We start from the raw sequence: 19,927 nt of genomic DNA, 5'->3' as shown, positions 1-19,927 counted from the left end.
CATGCCTGCCTTCCGTTCCACCCACCCGTGCCGGGGTGGGTTCAGGCTGCTTTAGGTGCTCGCCATTTGACCTTGACAGGCATGGCCTGCGGCCGGTGGCAGCGGTCGGGCTAGCGATCAGGTGACGTAACGAGTGCAGGGCGGATCACGCCGAGCATTGTTTTGTGTTCAACTTTCGGCACCAAATTTTACTGTTGATCTGGAATTGCCCGATCGGATGGTGGGGGTTAGGGTTCACGCAATAAGCTCTGCTCAGCGTGAGTTCTGATTCAAGAAATAAATCCATTTAAAGATTCAGATTAAATATTTTAAATGAAACCGGAGATATGTGATCCTAGAAGTGCTCGGCATTGTCGCAAAGCAGAGATGATCATCGAGTTATAGTATGCAAGCGTTGGTCGAAATAACTAAACCGTACACTCCTTACTGATAGGTTACACCCATCACTACTTTCTCTGCTGCATCTTACTCCCTGAATAGGTTCTCAAAAATCGCGGATCACCAACCGCGCCTCAGCAGCGCAGTGAATCTCGGCACGCCTCTGAACTTCGTGCACCCATGGATCATCCCCCACCCTAGTTTGCCAAGCATTCCTCCGCCCCGCAAATCACGGCCGCTATCACCACGCGCCCTCGGGGGGCGGCGGACCCGCCGGTCGTGTGTCGAGGTCATGACTTGTTAAACAGGCCGGGCCACACGCCACCGGGCGGCGGACGGCGGTCGGCGTCGGCGCCCGGGGGGCCGGTGACGTCCGGTCGCCGTCGGCCGACCCTCCCGATCGATGACGCAAATGAATAACGCAGACGACCGTGCCGCCACTAACAAACATCATCGTAGCCTCGGGGCACGCGCATGATTGCGTATTTATCGGGCCGGCGGCCTGCAGGCGCCCCGCCCCGTTTTTGCGCGCGCCGGTGCCAGCGGTGCCCCCGCGAGAAGCCTGTTGACGCACGCGCAGCGCCGGGGGGGGGGGGGGGCGGCGGGCGTTGGTGGGGCGGGGCGCGGCGCACTCGGCGGAGCAGGTGACGCGCGAGGCTCACAACACCCACCTGTCGGAGCTGCTGCGCCCGCTGGACACCCGGGCGGCACGGCCCTGCGCCTCCCCCGCCGACCTCGGCGCGGCGTCATCGGCAGCGAACTGAACCCGGCAGCGCCTGCTGGAATTGCACGCGCTGTCAGCAACGCATCATCGGCGGATCGGCGTGCCACCCGTTCACCCGCCGCGGTTCAACGCCAGCCAGCCAGAAAACACGGCTTCAACTTGGCTGCTTCAACTGTTATCATGCCAGCGGAAAAGCAAGCGTAGAAGTTCATCATATTCACCGGTTAGGTCACGCTTACCGGGCCGGGTGACTGGGAACTGGCACCATGCACAGGATGCGCGAGTTGCACACGCCGTTGCAGGACGTCACGGCCGGCTCCGGACGGAGGCTCAGCGTGCAGATCTGGCCGACGTAGCCGTCACTGGAGACAGTGGAGAACAACAGGTTATCCTTCCCGCTGGCGCTATAGCATTAGTGCACAACATGTCAGCCCATGTATCGGGCGACTGGTTTTGCTCCATGAAACATTCGTGTTTGAAACCCAAGATGCAAGGAGATATGCTCTGCGTACTTAGTGTTCATTGGTGCATCCCACTTAGCAAGAAACCCATGGTTTAACATTAAACAATACTTGTGTGCTGTGTGTTGACGGGCTTTGTGTCGAGAGTGTCAGTTTTCCAAACATGTCATCTGCATGAAAATATCATACAACAACACTACATCCAGATTTATATTGGGGGAAAACATCACCTTCTTGCTTTACATCGAATTTGCACATTGGGCAACTAGAAATGTATACATCTGTGCAGCCGAATGCGTGCCTTCATATTATGGAGCAGCGATAATGAACACGACACAGCTAAAACCCTCATTTTTGACGCATATCCTAAAACGCATCATTTGAGCCCTCCCTGAGCTCAAATGATGCCGATTATGCTGCCGCCTGCTGTACGCCTCTCCATCACCGCATCCGGCATGACCTGTTGCAGACCCAGACGTCCTTGCCGCTCTCGGTGTGCGGCGCCAGCGTGGGAGCGGCGCACGTGAACTGGAGCCCAGCGCGAGTCTTCCTCACGGGGATCGGCTGCAGGAAGCGGGGCACCGGCCGCTGATCCAAGCTCTCGACTGAGGGGCAGAACACGGGCGGTGAGCGGGAGCAGAGCACGGGCGGTGAGCGGGGGCAGACCATGGGCGGTGAGCAAGGGCAGAGCACGGGCGGTGAGCGGGGGCGGACCACGGACGGTGAGCGGGAGCAGAGCACGGGCGGTGAGCGGGGGCAGACCATGGGCGGTGAGCAAGGGCAGAGCACGGGCGGTGAGCGGGGGCCAGACCACGGACGGTGAGCGGGAGCAGACCATGGGCGGTGAGCAAGGGCAGAGCACGGGCGGTGAGAGGGGGCAGAGCCCGGGCGGTGAGCGGGGGCAGAGCACGGGCGGTGCTAGAGCTCGGGCGGTGAGAGGGGGCAACCATGGGCGGTGAGCGGGGGCAGAGCAACGGGCGGTGAGAGGGGCAGAGCCCGGCGGTGAGCGGGGGCAGAGTCACGGGGGGCGGTGAGCGGGGCAGACCATAGCAGGCTTGCTGCGGTCTTCAAAAGCAGCGGACACTGACAGCTCCTGGCTTTATCATACTGGCACCTTGGTTGAATCGTACGTTTAATTTGTTTTGAATGGCCTCGCTCAAAACCGATGCGCGCGGTGGTGTTAACCGACCAGACAGCGGATCTTAAGCAGCGCCACCGATAGAAGCATAGTAGAGCGGAACTGCAGGTGTCCGACCAATAATTGCGTGCCCCATGCACTCGTTGCGATGGTGGCCACAAAGAGGATGAATGTCAATCATAATGACACTATGTACATCATGCATGTACATCAGATACTGGAGGAGCCGATGGCGCAGCGGTTAAGCAGCCGTCTGTGAACCGGTAAGCACCGGGTCGATTCAGCGCTCTTCCCGCCCTTCCTGCCGCATGTTCTCAGCGGCTGGGTGCGTCGTGAAGTCCTATTGACGACGTAGCTTGGGTGCTAATTTAGACAGCACACCAACGCAGTACGTACCTAATTTGTGTTTCGTCTGGTTAAAAAGCTGTTCCCAGGTCACCCGCTTGTCCACGTCGCTGAAGCTTGCGGTGATGTTCTCCGTGCACTCCCTAAAAACAGACATATTGACATCATAGGTGTGGAATATGGCACAGTTTTGGATTTTTATTATCAACTTAATGATGTTCTTTGATATTTTTAACACTGAAAATTTGCGAGGGCTGGGAGTGTAAATCAAGCCAGTATGAATGTGCCTTCAAGTGAGACATTCAAACAATTCATGGCAGTGGTATGGACTAACGGCGAGCAAATTACTCACATCCACGATCTTTTGAGATCTGAGACAGCAACGCTCTTTCCAGCGATGTAACGAAAGCCACCGTCCCAACCACGTAAATTACGTCCGAATGACACCTCAGGTGGCACGGGGTGTAGGAGGGCGGCACCGATTCTCACTCCCGTTCAGTTATGCACCCTGTTGACACAGCGGTGTCTACGGATACATGATGTCCGGCAGCGCAGGTCACGGAGCCCCCACCCTGAACCTGGGCCTCTGCCGCCCGGCCCGAGTCCCTGAGCATTGACTTGGATCAATGACTCCTGACCTGAGTTCACGAGTCCCGACCCGAGTTATTGACCGCCGGGCAAAGCCCCTGCTACTCACCCCGAGTTCCTGATGTTTTAACTGCGCCTCTGACCCGACCATTGACGTGAACCCTGACCAGAGTCCTGACACCTGACTTAAGCCACTGACTCCTGACCTAAGCCTCTTAGCTCCAACTTGCGCTCCTGACCCCTGATTTGCTCTCTTGACTCCTGTTCGGAGGCCTCTGACCCCTGACCTAAGCCCAGCACCCTGACCTGGCCCTCTGACCCCTGACCAGAGTCTCTGACCCCTGGCCTCGGTCTATGAACCCTGACATGACCCACTGAACCCTGACCGGAATCGGGTACTCACTCGCTGGTGACCTGCAGTCGCAGCATCAGCAGTTGGCTGTCTGCTCGGTGCCGCTCCGTCAGCTCCCGGTTCAGCACGTGCGCCATCTCGCGCACTAGCTCCTCCACCTGGTAATTGGGAACAGTGGCGTGATCATCTCATACACCAGCCCCTTCACCTGGCAACGAGGAGGGATGATGTCATCAACTCGGTTCCTCTTTACGGCGGCGCTATATCACCGTATCGTGGCTGTGGTCAACATGTGGCAGTGTGTCATTTTGGTTTGCCTAGATCTGATTGGACAGGGTTTGCCACGAGCTGACTGTCCTTGCAATCACCTCCGGGGTTTTCAATGGGTTTTGGAGCTTATTTATAAAGTGATCGTACCCAGTCGTCCGTTTTCTGATCTGTAAGCTGGGCACACATCGCCGAATTCTCGTAGTCGTTGGCGCCGTGACTCTGAGAATCTCGCGAGATATGTGATCGACCTACGTTATGAAAATTCCAAACCGGAAATGGCCCATCAATGAATTGGTGATAACTTGCTGATATTATTTCAGCTAACAACCAAGAAATAAAACAAAGAACATGTAGTTTTAGTTGGGCCATGATTATCAATCCATTTTTTAGTCACAACGCCACTAAAAGGGAGTATGCCACCTTTTTTGTGTATGTGACTGACTGTTAGACCAAATGTGTCAAAACTGATTCATAACGCCAGTTTTCCCGAAAGCCTTCTAAAAAGCTCACAATTTATATTCAAAGTAGTCCGACCCTGCGGGAAAAAGAGCAATGGATTTCATGCCAAGCACTATGAAAGAAATACATTGCAATTTCTCATGTTTTTTCGGGCTTGCGTGTTCTATGCTTGCAACATATTTATTGTAAAAATATTTGTGTAGTGAATGCTGTGAAAGCTTGAAATACCTTTCTTAGAAAACGAAACATGCAAGATGAGGCTGTTATCCCGCGAATTCAACAAAATATTATGCCATGGTTTTGATTTCTCTCCTTTGGCGTTTTATCACAGTGGCTGTTTTCGAGGCGCACTTTGGCTTTGGACTGCTCATCTCGATAACTGACCTTTGCCGCCTCCTGAGCCAATAACAAACGTGGGTTTTGTACCGACATCACTCATACCAGGCTTGCAACGCGCGGGTTAAAACGGCTCAAAAGTGTACCGCAAGTCCGTAACAGCTGACAACGGCTCTCAACTAATTCTGCTGTCGTCATGACGACGGAGATCGTGACAGCTGCAGATATCACGGACTCATGCTACACTGGGGCTACGAAGAAAGGAAGAAGTGTATTGCTGTGAAAGACCGTTGACAGTACACTGAGGACTCGATAATAATTAAGTTAATTTCCCTATTATATATTAATGTTGCTGCGCAATGCTGATAGGCATTCTCTTTAAAGATAGCGTTCGGTGCATGAGTTGCATTTGTGTTTTGTTCGTGTTTTGTGCTTTTAGCTGTGTTTTTCTTTGTCATTTATGCTGTTTTTTAGGTTAAATGTTTATTGATATGTTGGTTCGTTTATTTGGTATTAGTGTTTTGTATGTTTGTGTTATTTACGTTCTTATTCAGATACTTTTTGGGACGGTGCTACAGCACGTCACCTATTGCCTTTGTCTCTAATGTTATAAGTCTAAATGCATTCCCGTATGTTGGCGTTACGCCAACAACCGAATGGAGCAGCCATGTTTATGTTGCGTCAGATCACCGCGTTCTATCCGTTCAGCTCCCGCATTGGTTCTGATCACTCTGTCAGATGTGGCAGATCGTTTGCCAAAGAAACTACTTGGGAACTTAGAGTGATGTCTCATGGAATGTAGCGCAGGCCTGTAGCTGAACTTTGAATTTCATCTTACGTAATCGGAAACAGGAGCGTTCCGCCAACGATTTTCCGAGAATAGCTGTGCCCGATTTCCGACAGCTGCCGACCCAGATCGCCTAAGGTCACCTGAAGGCCACTGTCTGCCTAAAAAATATGGATTCATTTAGAGAAAGCTTGGAACTTCTGTGGTCTTCTTACGCCAAACAAGCTGTAAAAGCGGAGCAATGTTGTCGCTTAATAGAGCGTGAAGTTATGTTTGGGTTCATGGTAGACGTGAGATAAGTCGCTCCCTCAAGCCGAAAAATGAACGTGACATGATTGGTTTTGAGTAGGGAATAAATTGCAAAAACTGAAAAGTTAGGCACTCAAAAATCGAACAATTATTTCTGATAGTCCGGTGGGACGTCAGCCTGCAATGACGTCACTCTATACCTGTCCGCCGGTAGGTGGTGTGGACCACATTCAATGGCTGACAGAGTGACGTCGCAAAGTGGTTTCGGTTCGGGAAACTACGTAGGTCGAGGAATTTTGGGTTGAGATAGCTGCAAAAGCAGTGATTAAAAGTTGAAACATCTGATGAGAATTATGTATTGTAGATCCGTCTTTTCATAAGTCAGATTTCTGTGTGCAGTAAATTAAAGTATGCTAAAAGCATGCTGAATCTATCCTGCAGTGTATGTCATTCTAGCTAGCAACATACAACTGGCGATGTTTAGTCAATGCTTGCCTAATCATCAGCGATAACTGTAAATGTTTCACGTAATTCTAACATGCGTATGTTATATATCTAGCTATACTGTACCTGGATACCCATGCCCTTATGATCCTGTTCCCGACACAAAGTATTCAACCTCAAGGTACGCATAGAACCATCACAGCTGAAAGGAATATAGACCACGTGATACATATGTTACTTGAAGCCAAAGTGTGCTTCGAAGAGAATCACTGTGCTAGCCTTCATAAGGGAGAAATTGAAGTCACAGTGCGACGTTTCGTTGAATTCGCGCTATAATGACCGCATTTGTGTTTTCCCTAAATAGAGTGTGCCAGGGTTTCGTAACATTTAGTGTGCAAGCATTTCGACGAACTAGTGCATTAAAACGCCACAGAATACACACGTTGAAAAAGCAAAGCAAATAAAAGGTATTTCTTTCAAGGTGATGAGCACAGATCCGGATGAGATTTCTCCTATCGGAGCGGCTTCTTGAAATCGAAGTTCTGAGCTATCCAGACGAATTTCGAGAAAACTGGTATTACCGATCAAATCGGACGCTATCTAACAACCGGTGAAAAGTATAAAAATGTAACGCACTCCTTTCCGAGAAGGGGAACATAATGCAAAGTGTTGGACCACATGCTGCAACAAGGGCCACCGTGGCGTATGACTGAGAAGGTGGGTGCCGCTTCGCAGTGTTCCGCGCAGGACGTGTTAAAGCTGTTTGGCTCCAGACCGCACGTCAGCACAGCCATCGGCTGGCGAACAGCACAGCTTGTTAAACACACTATGGTTTCTAAATCTAGCGAGCCTGATATGATTATTTATTCTGCTGCACCCGGATGCGTGGTGGGAATAGGATTGTTTGTTTGGCTCTGGCGTGCTCTGAGGCGGGCGACGTTTGGGGAGTGTGAGCTTGTGCTGAAGCTAGAACTTAAACACAGGCTCAAAGGTGCCTGCCTCCATCCCTAAACGACATCGATCCTATCCAGGGGGCTGCAGGCTTCATTTGTAAGGATCTCGCAAATAAGCTGGGAGGGAAAGTTGAAGTGTCTCCAGCGCTTCACAAGTCTCAGAGAAGTCCGAAGAGTCAGACGACATCTCCTCAAAAAAAGACAGAGTCGGAAAGCCCTGCATGTCTTAATATTAAATCAAGGAAACCTAAAGGCACTTTTGAGACCTCAGTGTCATGTCCAGGACCTTTCCAATGCGTTTTTCTCCTGAACACCTTTCGCGTGAGCTTCTTAGTTGCTGGGATATTCACGATCTCGGAAAAGAACCGCGTCGTCGTATTATTTGCCGTGTTTTTTTTTCATCTCTCATTCGCTCGAGTCTTGACAGACCACCTTATGGCTAGGTGATTACTTCGAGCTCCGATTCAGCCGGGACTGCCAGTCCATTTTGTGGGGTCATTTGTCCTCTGATATCGCATGGAAGTCTCCAAAGATATGCCTATTCTAAACAAGGAACTTAGGTTACTAGATTAAAAAGTGCAAAATAAAGCTATCTCGAAGCAGTTAGTGTCTGTTTCATACACATCATTTTGCGAGTATCAGTAAATGTCGCAGAAAAGCCTTTACCCGCGTAGACCACCGTTTTCTAATGAAGCGGAGCGGGAGAGCTAATAATGACGGAAGTCGTCTTTCGAAGAGATGCAAGCGTTCATCAGCTTTGATCCCGTCATGATGGCCCGTCAAAACAGTCATAAACGGCTCATGGCTTACAACACTCTGTAGATGGCATGATGGGGGCCCCAAACGCCGAGCCGGGACGCGTCATGATGAACTCTGAGCCCAGTCTCGCTTCAGCATACAAACGGTCCCGCAGGGGAGGGTGACGCGGTTAACGGGTCCCGGACCAGCGGGGTCCCGCGCACGTGAGAGGGCAGGTACCAGCCGCAGTCCAAACACGTAGCCATCCCCCGTGCTGGCGAACAGGCTTGGGCCACTGAGGCTGCGCTGACGCTTAGGAACTTTCCACAACTCTACGAAAATTACATTCAGCTTGAGCATATACTGAGTAAATACTTTTTCACCGCAACTCTGGCCTTCCGTCCAATTAGCACAGTGGCTGGTTATGGGTATTGACGCGCCTCACCTAGTGATGGTTGCTGCGTGCTTCATCTGGTGTTGATTGCTGCGAGTCTCGCCCGGTGATGGTTGTTGCGTGCCTAACCTAGTGTTGGTTGCTGCGTGCCTCACCTGGTGATGCCCCACCTGGTGATGTCTCATCTGGTGATGATTGCTGCTTGCCTAACCTGGTGCTAGTTGCTGCGTGCCTCACCTGGTGATGGTCGTTACATGCTATACCTGGTGATGGTTGCTGCGTGCCTCACCTAGTGATGGTTGTTACATGCCTTACCTGGTGATAGTTGCTGCACACCTCACCCGGTGATGGCTGATGCATGCCTCACCTGGTGATGGTTGTTGCATGCCTCACTTGGTGATAGTTGCTGCACTCCTCACCTGGTGATAGTTGCTGCACACCTCACCCGGTGATGGCTGATGCATGCCTCACCTGGTGATGGTTGCTGCGTGCCTCACCTGGTGATGGTTGTTACATACCTTACTTGGTGATAGTTGCTGCACACCTCACCTGGTGATGGTTGCTGCGTGCCTCACCTGGTGATGGTTGTTACATAACTTACCTGGTGATAGTTGCTGCACACCTCACCTGGTGATGGCTGATGCATGCCTCACCTGGTGATAGTTGCTGCACACCTCACCTGGTGATGACTGATGCATGCCTCACCTGGTGATGATTACTGTATGCCTCACCTGGTGATGATTGCTGTGCAGCTTGCACACCAGCACGCCCATCTGCCGGAGCGTGCTGATGTCCTGGTCGATCCTTTCCACCTCCTTCATGAGCACGCTCGGTTCCTCGGAGTGATCTGTATCGATCACCCAGTCAAGCAGCCGGGTCAGCACGTGATCTGCCCCAGTGCTCCGTGGCCGTGACACAGCATGGTGAGGTGCCACTTTCCGGCATTCATGGCACCGTCCTTTGGTGCCAGCAGACCATGTCTACAGCAGGCCTGTGTACTGAACGTCAGTAAAAGCGTATTGTCGGAAACATTCACGTGGCGCGACCTGTCATTCACGGCATCAGAAAGGCAACACATCACCTAGCTGTGAACATACGTGTCCAAAAACATACACACATCACGCTACATGGACATTTGCATGAGAGGCGTGGGCTTCTTCGGCACGTTCTCGTTCATGTATTCCGACGAATCACGAGCTAAGGGAGTCAAGACATTGTCCGGAGACGGTGCTGAGCATGCGAACATCCGTTTGCCGGCTCGCGTTCCGGTAGCGACTGGTCTATACCGATGGGGATTCAGTTTGTTGTGTGAATGAGAAGCTGACTTCATGGTTGCGACTGGTCTGTACTGGTGTGGATTCAGTTTGTTGTGTGAATGAGAAGCTGACTTTATGGTAGCGACTGGTCTGTAATGGTGTGGATTCAGTTTGTTGTGCGAATGAGAAGCTGACTTCATGGTAGCGACTGGTCTGTACTGGTGTGCATTCAGTTTGTTGTACGAATGAGAAGCTGACCCCATGGTGATGCTGAGCGGCCATGACAACGATCACCCAGTGGCAGTGACTTTGAACGACTTAGATGTAGACGTCGCTCTCTGTGTTTGATAAATGATCTGCGGTTCTGCAGGAGAGTGTTGTTCCGAAAACACTGACCTCTTGCTATGATGACATCTGAAAGCGGTATCTTCATCAGGAATTTGTACTTGTTCGGTTCCAGCCCATTCGTTGAATTGTTGTGCAGTGGCCTGCAATATCGTTTGCATTTTTAAAACAAATTAACATCTTGTCGAGCCTTGCTTACAGAGCCCGGCTGTAGAAAATGGTGCAATGATCACAATGGAAAAGTGTCACACTGCAAGTCAAGAGCTGCAACAGAATTAAGGCGATGCTTCCGGGCCTTTAAGAGAGGATGCCCGACACCCAGTCAGCGGCTGTGGACAGCGATGACGTCTGATGGCAGAGCAGAACCATGGGCTCTCAGTGACACTCACGGGGTTTGTTTGCGTGTAGTGCTGCCCGGCCTCCTCTTGATGCCAGCGATGACGAGCAGGTCACTGAACAGCAGCAGGCAGCGCTCCCTCTTGGTGCCAGCCGACGTTGTCATGGTGACCACGTCGTGTCGCAAGAACTCCCTTTTAAGTGGAAAGGCAGGATTGACAAAAGTCTTCAGAGGACAGCTCGCACATAGTTGGTTTTGTATATATTTTAATGGATTTTGTCACACTGATTCACTGTATACAAGACGTGTGGCCAGGGTTACGTATAGCTGGTAGACTTATGAGCAGACGCAGGCCCTTATGATATACGATTGAGTATACTCGTAAAACTTCGTGTTCTTAAGGAGAGCAGTAAGGAGTTTTTAAGATGGCATACGTCAGCACCTGCAGGGCCCCCTGCTGCCCTCCTGCAACGCCTCCTGCCCGCCTGCAACGCATCCAAACTCCTAGCTGTTATCTGTCCCCTCCGCTTCCCAGTAGTCACCAATATGTCCCAACCTCCCGGCACCAGTACACCAAACCTCCCGGCACCCCACGTCGCACGTCTCACCTGTCGTGTGTGACCAGCCCGTCCAGGCCGTCGACGGCGGCCTCCATGTGACGCAGCATCTGCTGCCGGGCCTCGGCGCGCAGCGTGGCACGCTGCAGGCCGTTGATGCGCGCCGCCAGCTGGTGGATCTCGCTGCAGGCTTCGCGCAGCGGCCGCAGGTCCGGGTGCTCCGTCGGCGTGTGTGCCACCAGTTGCTGCCCACACGAGGGGTCGCGCGCCAGTGAGGTGAGGTGGCAGTGAGAGGAGTGGAAGCGGCGCCGCTGCCAGACACGCTCGCCCCGCCCGGGTGGAAGACTGGAGCGCTGAGGTGAGGTGGCGGAGTGAGAGGGGCAGAGGCGGCGCCGCTACCAGGCGCGTTCGCCACCGCCCGGGTGGAATACTGGAGAGGTGAGGTGGCAGAGTGAGAGGGGCCGAGGCGCTGCCGCTGCCTGGCGTTGCCCGGCGCGCTCGTCCCGCCCGGGTGGAATACTGGGCCGGTAAAGTGAGGCTGCGGTAAGAGGACAGGGGTGGCGCCGCTGCCCGGTGCGTTCGCCGCCGCCCGGGTGGAAGACTGGAGAGGTGAGGTGGCAGTGACAGGATCAGAGGCGCCGCCGCTGCCAGGGGCGTTCGCCGCCGCCCGGATGGAGAACTGGGCCGTTGAGATTGTGATCGTGAGCCGGGAGATGCTGATGTCAACTGACACACATAAAATAGCGTTCTAGGATTCGAATTGCGGATGTTGGGGTCGGAAACGTGCTATAAGCGCAGGTTTCATGCGTTTGTATTTCTGGATGGTCATTTCTTATGTAGGCTGTTGAGGAAGGTTAGCACCTGTTTATCTATCGATAGGACTACGAGGAAGGCTTATTTCACCAACGCTTCATCATGTTTAGATAAGGTGCGATGCAGTACACCTCATGCTTGTAGCATACGCATTGGTCTTTCAGTTATCCGTTTTGCTTTAATTGGTGATGAGTGGTGGCTAGAACGTGTTGTTTTAACGAGACACGTCACCTGTCGACTGAGTGTTGCTCTAGTAGTGACGTGATGAATAAATAAACAAGCAAACATCCATCGCATCTGTTCGAGACAGCTGCGCCTCACAGACGCGAGCCATCGCTCGCGTAGTGTTGGTCGCGCTCGCATGGGTTCAGTCGTTTGCCGAAAGCTTACTGCTTTCTTGTCTAGGAACCAGCTCCTGTGTACACACCGCCATATTCTAAAGCATGCCGCATCCGTTCAGCTGCTGGCCAGCACATAACTCTTCCAGAACCACCCCTATTCGAAGTGCACGTACGCTTGTGCTGGGAGCCGCGGCTACCTGTTGAGACCTCTCACCCTGACTGAGCTCGTCCGGGATACGGACAATGGCAGCTCTTTAAGGAGCCGCGGTGCCGCGGGGCCGCGCGGTCGGGAGTCAGGACAGAGAGGTCGTGGAACAGTCTGAGTGTCGGCTTTTGCCACTAAAACCAATGTTTGTGTGAAACGTTGGTTAGCATATAGGCATGTACCTCCCGGGTACATAGAAGGTCGGTATCCGTCAGCATAAGAACTCCGAGCTCATAACACGGAGAAACCAAGAGAGCAAGGGCTTTCTCACCGCTATCATAATTTGTCCGCTTTGGTTATGAGGTCAGTGGAAGGCCAACACGCAAGGGCGTAGTTTCACAAAATGAGTTGGGGCTGAACAGTGTAAAATCACCCAGCCTGCCCCAAAGTATGCCACCAAACAGGTTTCCCCTGATTTGGCCCACTTTCTTCCCAAAGTTGAGGGACTGAAGCCTAGGTTGAGTGGAGGAGACTAGGGTCCCCCCCCCCCCCCTCCAACTGAATAGGAAACTACACTCTTGCCAGCACGGTTTTGTAGTAATGACATTTCGGGAACGGGCCCCGCGAACAAAACGAATGGTCCAGAAGGGATAACACATCCGGCATTGATGTTGGTTGTTATTTTATACACATTCAGGGAGACTCAGCCTTTCCGTATTCGAGACAAAATCGCCTGAAGACATGTTTGGCAGGCCGAGGTTGATTAAAAGGCTGATGCAATGGCGAATTCATGGCTTTACTTGTGCGCACATTGAGCCTTTAGAGTTATATTTTTGTGGCACTAATGACTTTAACGTCCACGCTTGCATGCACTTACATCGGCTTCTTGCAGTCGGTTGTTTATAGTTATATATATATATATATATATATATATATATATATATATTTGTGTGTATACATATATATGTAGCTTGTCATTGTTACAGAGCTCTGCCGACCGGCAGGGGCCGCTCTAAAGATGTGGGATGCGGAAATTAAGTAAAGGATGGTTTAGTACTGTGGTCATACTACATTAACCCGGAGCCCGATGTTAACTCCTAAGGGAGAACCCCGCCGTCAACACCCCTCTCATTCTTAACTCAACAGGGGGTCCCGCCGTCTAGACCCCGCCCATGTTTAACTTCACAGGAAGTCCCGCCGTCTAGACCCCGCCCAATGCTAACCGCGCAGGGAACCCCGCCGCGCGCTCAATACTGACCCCGCAGGGAACCACGCCGTATAGACGCCACCCGATGCTAAGCCCGCAGAGAACCTCGCCGCCTTGTGTGCGGGCTGCGCGGCTGCTCGGGCCTGACTCGCAGCCTTGGTAGCCGTTAAGTCGATCCGCCCGGGGGAGGCCGCGGTCAAAACACGGTGGCGAGGCGTACAAAAGGTGTAGGGTTAAGCGTGAAAGTGGATCAAAAGGCGGATGTAGCACGATTACACAGGCAGCGCTTACAGCATGTCAGGCGCTGTTTCTCACCTGATAGAAACATTTGATTCGTATCCGTGACGACAAAACAAAGCAAGCGGTGCGGTCTGGTGCGGCGGTGCGGTCTGGTCACCGCGCTGGCAACGACACGTCCATCCAAATTACTTGGCTAACCTTACCTTGAGAAGCAGCTCGTATCGTGGAATCCTCTGCACCGGCATGATGAGCAGCTGGGTGAGGCTCAATTTTCGTTTGTTGGATCGCTCCAGAGCCTGCCATAGGCGCAGCGTCAGCATTGCGCCGAACCCACCACTGCACGCTGGACCTCCGATGACTCAGCGGTAGAGACCTAATCGTGTTGCCATCGCTTTGTAGCCGACTTTCCACTTATAAGCATACGGTGTCTCGCTCATTACAGAGCTCACAAAAGATTTGAGGCGTTTACTTTCTTGATCTATTATCTTAATTATTAATTATTTGTCAAGCGATCAAGACCATGACTTTGTACATGCCGCTGCCGCTCATCCAGCTAGAAAAAATTTGTCAGATTTCTAGAAGTGACTAAGCTGCGGGAGCTCATCGGCATGCACGACGCCCTGCTGACGTAACAGAACCGATGAAACCGACTTCACGACCGACCCTTCCGATGCATTTCATTCCGCCGACTTTTACTGCCTCACTGTGGTTACGACTGAATCGACGTTTGGGTTTTCTCTGTGCAATACACAAGCACGGGAGTCATCGCATATTTCGGCCGGCCATCATCACATCCTATCGATGAACCGGCACCAAATGAAAGCGGTTTGGAGGACGTCATACCAAGTATCAACGGTGCCGAACCGACCCTGGCCCGTCGGTCGAACGCTCTGGCGCGCAGCCAGGGTGCTTGACGGCTTTACCATCACTCTCGGAGCGTTAATTGAGGGCCAGTTCGGTGCGGGACGCGCGGTAGTTAACTACATCAGTTCGGCTCCATCGGTGACTGGGAATAAATCGTGTCGTAAAACTGACAGATAATAATAGACCCCAGTCAGGCTGCTCTCGCATGGCTGTCGAGTCCCGTCACGCTGAATTGTTAATCGCCAAGAAGCTAAAGCGGCTCCGAGCCAGTTCATGGCTGCGAATGATCCAGCTCAAAAGTGGCTTCTGCTGCGATGCACGCGAAGTAGTGTGCCTATGGGTGTCTTAAACCCACCATTGGATCAGGAATGAATCCAGTTTACAAGCACGCCAATCCTCTACGCCAAAACGCTTGTACGTGAGACGAGCGATCAGACGTTGGTAGCATCGCCTACCTCCAGAAACCTGGCCAGCTCCGGTTTGGCCCGGCACGACCGCAGCAGAGCCTCCCTGGCAGTCGGCCAGTGGTTCACAAACGCCGTGTAGGTGTCCAGAACGGCGGTATGCGTCAGCTGAAACACGTGACGTCAGCGTCAGCGCCGCGCCAGCGCTGCCGTCGGTCATCAAGTCACCCGCCCCCAGTGCTCCCATCGGTCACCGAGTCACCCACCCACGCCAGGCTCGGTGCCGTCCCTCCCGGCGCGTCAGAGGCGACACCGCTCTGTCTGGCGGTTTCGGGCGGGGCGCTGGGTACGTCAGGAGGCCGCGCCCCAGAGGTACCCACGTACCTTTGGGGCGCGGCCGCCTGACGTCTCTGGCGAAGCCAGATGCACAGGCAGGCCATGTGTTCAGCTGCTGTTTTAGAATTCCCCGTCCAGGTTTTCCAGCCATGGGCCCGTGGATCGTGCTCTAAGATTTGCTGCTCAAAATATGTTTGGGCAGTAATTTTGCCTCACACAGTCATCTATTAGTGACTTACCTATATGTTTAATTTTTAATGGTATGTGCAGCCATGACTTCAATACCATGTGAATATTTCTCATCATGATAACGCTTAATTGCTGGTTATACAGTCCCACTGAACCAAATGAAATTGATAATGCGAGTTACTTTCTACACCAAATCTTTATTTACCCATTTGTCATAAGCTTGCAGTGAGTAATACAACATGAAAATGCCTCGAATAGCTCAAACAGAATGCCTGCCATCTTATTATCCTTTTCCAGCATGTGCATGGATACTACGGACTCGTGTCTCAAAAACGGCAGTGTCGTGTTATTGTGTAGTCGGTGTACCGTTTGCATTTCTAGTTTGATTTAGTGCTCGCTTCTCGTATGTTGACTCACTTAGTTCGCTATCATCTTGGGTCTAATTTAGTGTTAGTCAGTCCATGCTATTTTCGTAATCATTTTGTATTGCTAATTTTAGTTTCTGTTCTGTCTGTTTCCGCTCTGTTTAGTTCTAGGTCTAGTCTGTCCATTTCCGAGGTTTCATTGTTTCCCTGTCAGCGCCCCCGAGGAGTTGATGCGCGGCGTTGGCGATGGGCAGTCATCAAATACAGTGCACCTGAAACCTCGGTGTCTTCGACGTGGCGGCCGTCTACAACTGCTCTGACTTCATTGGAAAGTTGCTCATTTGGCTTTAGTTATAAAATGTCTATGCTTCGGCACATTTTGTTGCACGTTCCACTGCAATGATGTACCCTTTGGTCCCACACACTGATTATCCCGTGGAAGGCTCAGAAAACGGATAGAAAAATAAGCATTTTACAAATAACACGCGCTGAGTAAACTTTCTGATGTAAACATTCGGTTGTCTATATCCAGCCAAACTCAGTCTCATCAGAGACGCAGAGCCTTCTCTCATTGCCGCCTAGCCCTCCGCAAACGTCTTCCCATCCCGTCACATGTGCTCGTGTTCACTGTAAGGCGCGCCCATTCGTCAGAGCGCATTCTTGTGCCGTGCTGGCCGTGGTGGGCGGCGGCTGGACAGCGGAAGGCGCGGCTGCGAGCTGTCTGCCGTCTGGTGATGAGGACAGAGCCTGAAGCAGGGGAGCGCCGACGGCGCTGGCACGCGGCGGCCCGGCCGTCAGTGAGTCGCCCCGGCGGTCGGTGACTGTCGCCCAGCCCCGCGCCCCGGCGGTCGGTGCTGTCGCCCAGCTCCGCGCCCTGGCGGTCGGCGACTGTCGCCCAGCTCCGCGCCACGGCGGTCGGTAACTGTCGCCCAGCTCCGCGCCCCGGCGGTCGGCGACTGTCTCCCAGCTCCGCGCCACGGCGGTCGGTAACTGTCGCCCAGCTCCGCGCCCTGGCGGTCGATAACTGTCGCCCAGCTCCGCGCCACGGCGGTCGGCGACTGTCGCCTAGCTCCGCGCCCTGGCGGTCGGTGACTGTCGCCCAGTTCCGCGCCCCGGCGGTCGGCGACTGTCGCCCAGCTCCGCGCCCCGGCGGTCGGTGCTGTCGCCCAGCTCCGCGCCCCGGCAGTCGGTGCTGTCGCCCAGCTCCGCACCCTGGCGGTCGGCGACTGTCGCCCAGCTCCGCGCCACGGCGGTCGGTAACTGTCGCCCAGCTCCGCGCCCTGGCGGTCGATAACTGTCGCCCAGCTCCGCGCCACGGCGGTCGGCGACTGTCGCCCAGCTCCGCGCCCTGGCGGTCGGTGACTGTCGCCCAGTTCCGCGCCCCGGCGGTCGGCGACTGTCGCCCAGCTCCGCGCCCGGCGGTCGGTGCTGTCGCCCAGCTCCGCGCCCCGGCGGTCGGTGCCGTCGCCCAGCTCCGCGCCCTGGCGGTCGGCGACTGTCGCCCAGCTCCGTGCCACGGCGGTCGGTAACTGTCGCCCAGCTCCGCGCCCTGGCGGTCGGCGACTGTCGCCCAGCTCCGCGCCCTGGCGGTCGGCGACTGTCGCCCAGCTCCGCGCCCGGCGGTCGGTAACTGTCGCCCAGCTCCGCGCCCTGGCGGTCGGCGACCCCAGAGGTCAGCTGTGGCCGTGGAAGCGCTTTCAGTCGATGCTGAAGTAACGCCTCGGTGGATAAGGAAGCGGAGTGCAGGCACAATGTGGAGACTGGAGTGGCGGGTCGGGAAAGGCTAGGACAAGTGGTATTCGTGACAATACAGCTTGCTGTTTACTTTATAATTTTTTCAGCTTGCATTCTCTGCTTCTGAATTGACACAGCGCGAGGAATATGGATGCCATGAAACTTTACTCGATGACCGCTAGAATTCACCGGAATAAGTGGTGATGTTCCGGATGTCCCAAAAAACCTGATACCGTTTTATGTTGTCTTTACCTTGGTGGCTCGAGTTCATCAAAGCCTTCACACTTTGAGGGACCGGTCTCACATGTGTGTTTAAGTTTTCACTACCATCGATTCGGCAGTTCGTTCCAGGCAGTCCGGTGATAGCGTGTCTGTAATAGGATCCTTTGAATTATTATTAGTACCTGGCACGAGGCCAACCCTTTCCGGCATCATGTGTGTGCTGAGGGAAGTCTAAGCTGCTCTTGGAATGAAAGCGAGCCTCAAAAGAAACGCGGAGTGGTTGTACAAGGACCGCGCACTGCCCCGAGCCGCCAACGTGATCGCGGAGGAGCTAAAACCACGCTTCGGAGGAAGCACGGCTAAGCAGTTCTTCGATGTGTCTCGTTACCACATTCCCGAAGCTTAGTCAACTGGATTCCTACTCTTGGGGTATTTAAAGCAAACGGTGTAAAGACCCTTCCAACGCAGGCGGTGAGAACCATCCCCAAGCAACAGTTTTCGACAAAGTCAGACACCTACCAAAGGTAATTCTGTCGCGCACAAACCACAATCCCAGCACCTGCAAAATTCGGCAGAAAGCGATGTGTCCGCTATCTCCTATCACTAGAATGATCCAAAAAACTGCGCTGAGGCAGACAGATCTGACTCAGAAAAACATCTGTTTTGGTGAAATCGGTCCCAGATAGTAAACCAGCTACAGCTCTATAGTTAAAGCACAAAGTTAGTTGAAAACAGGGCCGGTTTTCGAGACGCTGAATGTTGAAATACCACATGCGTTGTCGAACAACCAATGCACCGTTTATGGATCTGTACCCTGCACACTTGCTTGGTAGTGATTCTTAGTACTGCTTATGCTGAAGCACGTATGTAAATATGCAGATGCGTTTGCGTGCGAGCAAACCTGTGAACTCCCTATTTCCTAGCTAGCTACGCTATGCCGGTGTGTGTCCATTTGGCTCGAAGAGATAGCCCCCGTGCGTTATTTACGCCGCACTAACAGATGGGACGCTCTGCGCCGGTCCGTTGCCGCCAGCTCGCTGCCTGCAGCCGACACGTCGTGATTGATCGGGACGTTAATCTGACGGGCGGCAGGCGGCCGGGGCGGGCCGGGCCTGTCCGTGCCGGGCCCCGTCACAACACCGGCTGCCGGCGCTGGAGCGGCGCTGCGCCGGTGCGCCCGCGTCAGCTGCAGCGCGCGGCGCAGAGCGCCGGGCCGCCCCGGCCGCCCTCGCTCGGCGCCAGCCGGGGCACGCCTGTCGGGGTTCGGCGCCAGCGCGGTGTGCGCCGCTCCCGCTGCCGGTCAGGGGCCGAACGGCGGCGCACGTGCGCCGTAGCTGGTGCCTGATATTTGAAACATGTCGAACGCTGCGATTAGCTGTTGGCGAGCCCTGCTCGTCACCGCTGGCCACGTCAGAAATCGGGGAAGTGTAGGCAAGCTGGGGATGGCCAGGAGCCACCAGACATAAGGGGCTTGCTGGCAGATCTGGTGTCGTGGTCGGAGCACGCGGATGTTCAGAAGGTGGCTCCTGGACTGCTCGTAGTTGTGCGATGTTCATTGCGCGACGTGCAGGAAATGATTGTTTTTTGACTAATCCTCCACATGCCCAAACCAGACGTAAGAGAACTGCACGCTGCCAGATCCGCTTGATCGACCTCACGATGGTATGCGAATGTATGTGATAAGCGCCATACCTTGTCGAGGAAGACTTCACCGAAGCGTTGCTCGGCCGTCCAGTTCTCGGTTTTCCTGTTCAGCTCCATCAGAAAGTCTTCGTGAATTTCGAGTATCTCGGGCACCTGCAGCATGCGAAAAGGCGCTCAGGATTGAAACAAAGACGGATGAACGAATCACAACCGAACACGTTCAGCTGTGGGAGTGGGCTGAAAATTTCATTTCTACGCTCACTCATGCCAAGCAGGAAGTTACCATTACAAGCTTTACGGAGACGCAATTCT

The 19,927-nt window shown here is 53.6% G+C and overlaps 2 protein-coding genes across 2 annotated transcripts in view; both read right to left on the bottom strand.

Moving 5' to 3' along the window:
- Positions 1-11,200, bottom strand: part of LOC119092389 (rho guanine nucleotide exchange factor 17) — a 27,538-nt gene extending 16,338 nt beyond the window's left edge. Inside the window, exons 1-10 of the mRNA XM_037215351.1 lie at positions 11,163-11,200; positions 10,607-10,747; positions 10,269-10,360; positions 9,348-9,463; positions 4,038-4,144; positions 3,098-3,189; positions 2,024-2,168; positions 1,342-1,464; positions 1,050-1,157; positions 82-86 (exon numbers count right to left, since the gene is read on the bottom strand). Of these exons, the coding sequence (XP_037071246.1) occupies positions 82-86; positions 1,050-1,157; positions 1,342-1,464; positions 2,024-2,168; positions 3,098-3,189; positions 4,038-4,144; positions 9,348-9,463; positions 10,269-10,360; positions 10,607-10,719 (901 nt within the window). The 5' untranslated portion in view covers positions 10,720-10,747; positions 11,163-11,200. The remainder of the gene's footprint in view (positions 1-81; positions 87-1,049; positions 1,158-1,341; positions 1,465-2,023; positions 2,169-3,097; positions 3,190-4,037; positions 4,145-9,347; positions 9,464-10,268; positions 10,361-10,606; positions 10,748-11,162) is intronic.
- Positions 11,201-11,278: 78 nt separating this feature from the next.
- LOC119092388 (rho guanine nucleotide exchange factor 17-like) lies at positions 11,279-19,806 on the bottom strand (the record flags this gene model as incomplete). The annotated part of the gene is made up of 4 exons (XM_037215350.1): positions 19,664-19,806; positions 15,177-15,293; positions 14,061-14,153; positions 11,279-11,356 (listed from the first exon to the last, which is right to left on the bottom strand). Coding segments are annotated over exons 1-4 (402 nt in total), but the record flags the coding sequence as incomplete, so codon positions are not given.
- Positions 19,807-19,927: the final 121 nt, after the last annotated feature.

Source organism: Pollicipes pollicipes, unplaced genomic scaffold (assembly GCF_011947565.3).
Source record: "Pollicipes pollicipes isolate AB1234 unplaced genomic scaffold, Ppol_2.1 Scaffold_3447;HRSCAF=4054_pilon_pilon_pilon, whole genome shotgun sequence".
Taxonomy (NCBI): Eukaryota; Metazoa; Arthropoda; class Thecostraca; order Pollicipedomorpha; family Pollicipedidae; genus Pollicipes; species Pollicipes pollicipes.
This window is presented reverse-complemented; position numbering and strand designations above follow the sequence as displayed.